The sequence below is a fragment of the Ovis canadensis genome, chromosome 7 (genome assembly GCF_042477335.2).
Source record: "Ovis canadensis isolate MfBH-ARS-UI-01 breed Bighorn chromosome 7, ARS-UI_OviCan_v2, whole genome shotgun sequence".
NCBI classification, from domain to species: Eukaryota; Metazoa; Chordata; class Mammalia; order Artiodactyla; family Bovidae; genus Ovis; species Ovis canadensis.
The window spans coordinates 24,516,239-24,520,588 of record NC_091251.1 but is presented as its reverse complement, the minus strand read 5'-3'; the positions used below and the strand labels follow the sequence as shown (position 1 = coordinate 24,520,588).

Here is a 4,350-nt window from a genome sequence, read left to right as displayed (position 1 = left end):
AGCTTCACCTCTACCTTAGCAAACTTATTTTGGTGTGCCTTTTCCAACAAAATATACAGACCTTTTGCCTCTCAAATGGACCACTGAACAAGCCTTACTATTTTTTGGTTCCCTTCTTAATGAGTTAGATTTGACATGTGAATAAAATGACACTTTGATAGAACAAAAAAGTGATGGGCTCTGTGGCGTGGGCCAGCCACTTGGTCACTGAACCTCACATATCTCATCAACTGGGAGAAGGTACACAACTCTCAGGCTGAGGCAGGGCTAGAATGGGAAGACAGATGAGAAAGTACTCTGCACATCATTCACAGGATGGAAAAGTCAGGATTTATTATTGTGACTCATCAGATTAGGTTAATCCAGGCCTGAAAGGTCCCAGGCTTCTAGGTCCACGTTCTCCAGGGTTTGGGACATAGTTCAGGGGAAAGGCAGCAAGGGGCAATCCAGACACTAGGCTCCATGCCCAGGAGGTATCTGGGTGATGCTGTTACTTGCCATTTGTGACGAGGCCAGGATTTCCCACAGGCCTTGCATCTTGGAGGACAGAGACCATTTAGGACCACTCAAAGAAGTCTGCCCAGGGGCATGGAGCAGCTGGGCGACTGAGCTGGGCATCTGACCAGAGACCAGCGTAGGGGTATGCTAAAGGAGAGATAAGAGTCCTAACACCAGAGGTCATCACCAGATCCCTAACTAGCAGTCGCTATAGCCTGGGGTCTTTTAGGACCTTGTGTTTTTCTCTTTAAAAAAATAATTTTATTGAACTATTTACAATATTGTGTTAATTTCTGGTGTACAGCAAAGTGACTCATATATATATGTCTATATATATATATTTCCATTATGGTTTATCACAGGATATTGCTTTTAATCCTCTGTGCTATATGTAAGTAGGACCTTGTTGCTTATCCATTTTGTATATAATAGTTTGTATCTACTAAACCCAGACTTTCAATCCTTCCCTCCCAAACCCTCCTCTTCCTTGGCAACCCCAAGCCCTTCTTTATGTCTGTGAGCCTGCTTCTGTTTTATAGATATGTGCATTTGTAGGACCTCATCATTTGATTCTGCAGGTAGGAAAGTGCCCCGGCTCAGCTGACAGCACAATAAGATCTGTGTTCTTGCTATCTGCATACGTGCACAGCTGCACGACTGTGCGCATACAGACACAGACAATGATGTCAGCCAGGGGTCCAGTGAGCAATGCAGGCAGTCAAGGCTGGGAACAGCCAACCCTGCACAGAGGAGGCAACAGAGAGAGAGAGAGAGAGAGGCATTCCAGGTTCAGGGAATGGCAGCAATGGAGGCCGTTTGTTTATTTACTAAGTCCTATCTGACTCTTTTGCAACCCTATGGACTGTAGCTCACCAGGCTCCTCTGTCCATGGGATTTCCCAAGCAAGAATACTGGAGTGGGTTGCCATTTCCTTCTCCAGGGGATCTTCCTGGCCCAGGGATCAAACCCATGTCTCCTGCATTGGCAGGCGGATTCTTTACCAGCAGAGCCACCATCAGACCTGCTCTAAATTGGGCTCATACTTTGAGTAACCTAAAGTCATGAAAATTAACAGTCCACCGCCCCTGGGGTGATGACAAAAAAGGCAGTGGGCAAGAGACCTCCGACTGGGCTCTCCCCTGTGGGCCCACATCCCATTAAATGGTGCCGGGATCCCGTTCTCCCTCACAGGTCTCACTCTAGATGCTGTTCAGTCTCTCTCTCCACAGGCCAGGCCAGCCTCGATGCCTCCCCAGAGGCCTCCATCTATAGCTGCTCTGCCTCAAAGACAGGGCTCACAGGCTCTTCCCATCTGCTCAGCTTTCCCTGCCTCTCCTCTTCTGAATCACCCCCTTTAGCAGCTAATTATCCTGTCTGTCTTAATACAGTTTGTTTACTACCCTCCTGCCTGGAATAACATATTTTCCCTCTCCCTATTTTCCCTTTGTCCTGATTGCTTCAGTACTTTGTTTATTATATTGCAGGGTTTGTTTCTTGTTTGTTTTTCTAAGTTGCCTTCAGCCCTCTGCGGATCAAGACAAGTGCATGTAAACACTTTGTTGTTCTGGGCTAGACTCTAAGCTTTTGAACCCCTGTCTGGTAACTACAGTCACATTAGGTGCAATGTACCTAATTCTTACTTCACTGGCAGTTTCATTAACATCACTTAACCCACTCCCAGCCGGTCCTCAATTACTGGCCCTTTCACACACAAGCCTGGATTATTGAAATCCTATCCCCCATCCCTTCCACTGACGTTGTGACCCACCAGCTCTCAAGAGAGCCCAAGTAATTTGAGGGTTGAGATCCCGAGTCGACGCTTCCTGAGATTCTTGGATACCTTCACACAACCAGAAGTCACAAGACCCCGGACATCTCAACCAGGGCCTGAAGTTTCCGGCAGCTCCTAAGGTCACTCTCATAGACTCAGCCATAGCTCACAGAAGGCTCTGGGCATCTAGTCCGAAAAGTCCAGCCTAAGGATCACAGTTCTGGTGTTGTCGAGGCCACAGGCCCCCGGGCACCGGGAGGCAGCCTCAGGAGAAAGGTCTGCAAGGAACCGGGCCGTGGGAAGCCGGCCTTCTCCCTAAGCAGCCGCCAGGAGCCGCCCTCAATGGCATAGAGCAGGGTGAACACGCGGTTGACCGTATAGACGGTGTCGCCGCGCACCACGGCAGTGAAGAGCGCGCCTTTGCTGTTGACGAACTGACCCGGCAGCGCTGTCCACTGGCCCGTGGCTAGGTTGAGGCAGTCGATGGCGCAGTGCAGGAAGTCATCCTTAGGTCCGTTACGCACCACGTAGAGGCTGTCGCGGTGGGCCACCATGCAGTGGCCGTAGCTCTGCGGGCGCCGCAGCTCGGCCACGGGCAGCCACTCATCAGCCCGCACAGCGTACTCCACTACGGCCGTCGTGTCTGCCGGCTGCCACAGACACACGAAGAGGCGGCCGCGGGCATGTGCGCAGGGTACGCCGGCAGCTGGCTGCGGCAAGTCGGCCATGAAGCTCCAGCAGCCCGAGGCCGGGTCGTAGCGCTCCACTGAGCTCATAGCTGTCCTCTGGAACTCCCCCCCGATGGCGTAGAGGTGGCCCTCGAAGCCGGCCAGCGCCGTGTCGTAGCGCGGCTGGTGGGGGCTGGGGAACTCGCGCCACGTTCCGCCGTCGGGGTCGTAGCAGAAGCCCAGGTCCACCACCTCCTTGTTGGGGCCCCGCACACCCCCCACAATGTAGAGCTTGTTGCCCAGCGTGGCCACGCCGGCCAGGAGCGTGCTGGCCTCCAGGGGCAGCGCGGCCAGCGTCCGCCAGGTGTCCTCCTCCTCATCCAGGTAGCACATGGTGCGCGAAGGGTCCTCCAGGAAGCCGGGCGCCGGCGCATGTGTGCTCACAGCCACGTAGCTGCTGGGCCGCAGGGCCGCCACGTAGGTGCGGGCCTCGGGCAGCGCCAGCTCGGCCGCCAGCTCGCGGGCGCCGTCGCGGATGAAGAGCGCGGCGCTGTGGAAGACGTCGTGCAGGCCGAAGGCTGCGGCCGCGTCGCACAGCAGCGCGCAGTTCTCCGACGTGAGGCTGTGCTCTAGGAAGCGCGCCAGCGCCGGCGCCTGCAGGAAGGCGGCGCACTCCACGGCCTGCAGCAGCTCGTCGGCAGCCGCCAGCGCTGGACGCTCTCCGCGCAGCACCCGCAGCGTGGTGCGGAAGCCGTCCGGGCTCAGCGCGCCCAGGTGCACCTCGGCAGCGCGCGCCTCCTGCATGCCCGAGCGGAAGAGGCCGCGGAAGAAGCCGCAATGCTCCACTAGCAGGGCCCGGTCTGCCTGGAAGAGTTGGCTGCCCACCCACACCTGCACCGGGGTCTCTGGGCCCTGCGGCATGGCGGGCTCGAGGGGCAGAGGCTGCCTCTGGGGGCCTGGACGCAGCGGCCACGCACACTGGGGCTCCCCCCGCAGCGACAGAAACTTCCCCCGGGGGATATAAATATCTCCCTGGCTAAAGATAGTAGGGCTCATGTGATGTGGTGGCCAGCAGGCTGGATGGCCGAGGGCCCGGAGGGCATCTGGACACCTGCCGGGTCACTCACTTCCGTGTGATAAATAATAATAATAATAATAGTGACCATATAGTGGGCACCTACGGGCCTTAGGGCACCGTGAAGACAGTTTACAAAGATATCCCATTTAACCTGCACTAAATCAGCTGTAACCCCTTGTGCAGATACCCTAACTCTGACCCTCTGCTTCCTCAAAATGGGGCCAATAAATTAACACCTATTGCACGGTATTTGGACAATATCTAAAGTGTTCAGAATGAAGGTCGGAGAATTTATATGGCTTTTCAAGCTCATTCAGCTGGGAAAGTGCAAGGAC

The 4,350-nt window shown here is 55.0% G+C and overlaps 1 protein-coding gene across 1 annotated transcript; it reads right to left on the bottom strand.

The window, feature by feature from the left end:
- Positions 1-951: 951 nt before the first annotated feature.
- KBTBD13 (kelch repeat and BTB domain containing 13) lies at positions 952-3,858 on the bottom strand. Its single transcript, XM_069597403.1, has one exon. It carries the CDS (start codon positions 3,856-3,858, stop codon positions 2,482-2,484), a length of 1,377 nt encoding a protein of 458 aa, XP_069453504.1. The 3' UTR covers positions 952-2,481.
- Between the last annotated feature and the right edge of the window lie 492 nt (positions 3,859-4,350).

What these genes read in the sequence shown, in the direction of transcription:
- KBTBD13 (XM_069597403.1), bottom strand. Translation starts at nt 3,858, where the DNA reads ATGCCGCAGGGCCCAGAGACCCCGGTGCAGGTGTGGGTGGGCAGCCAA.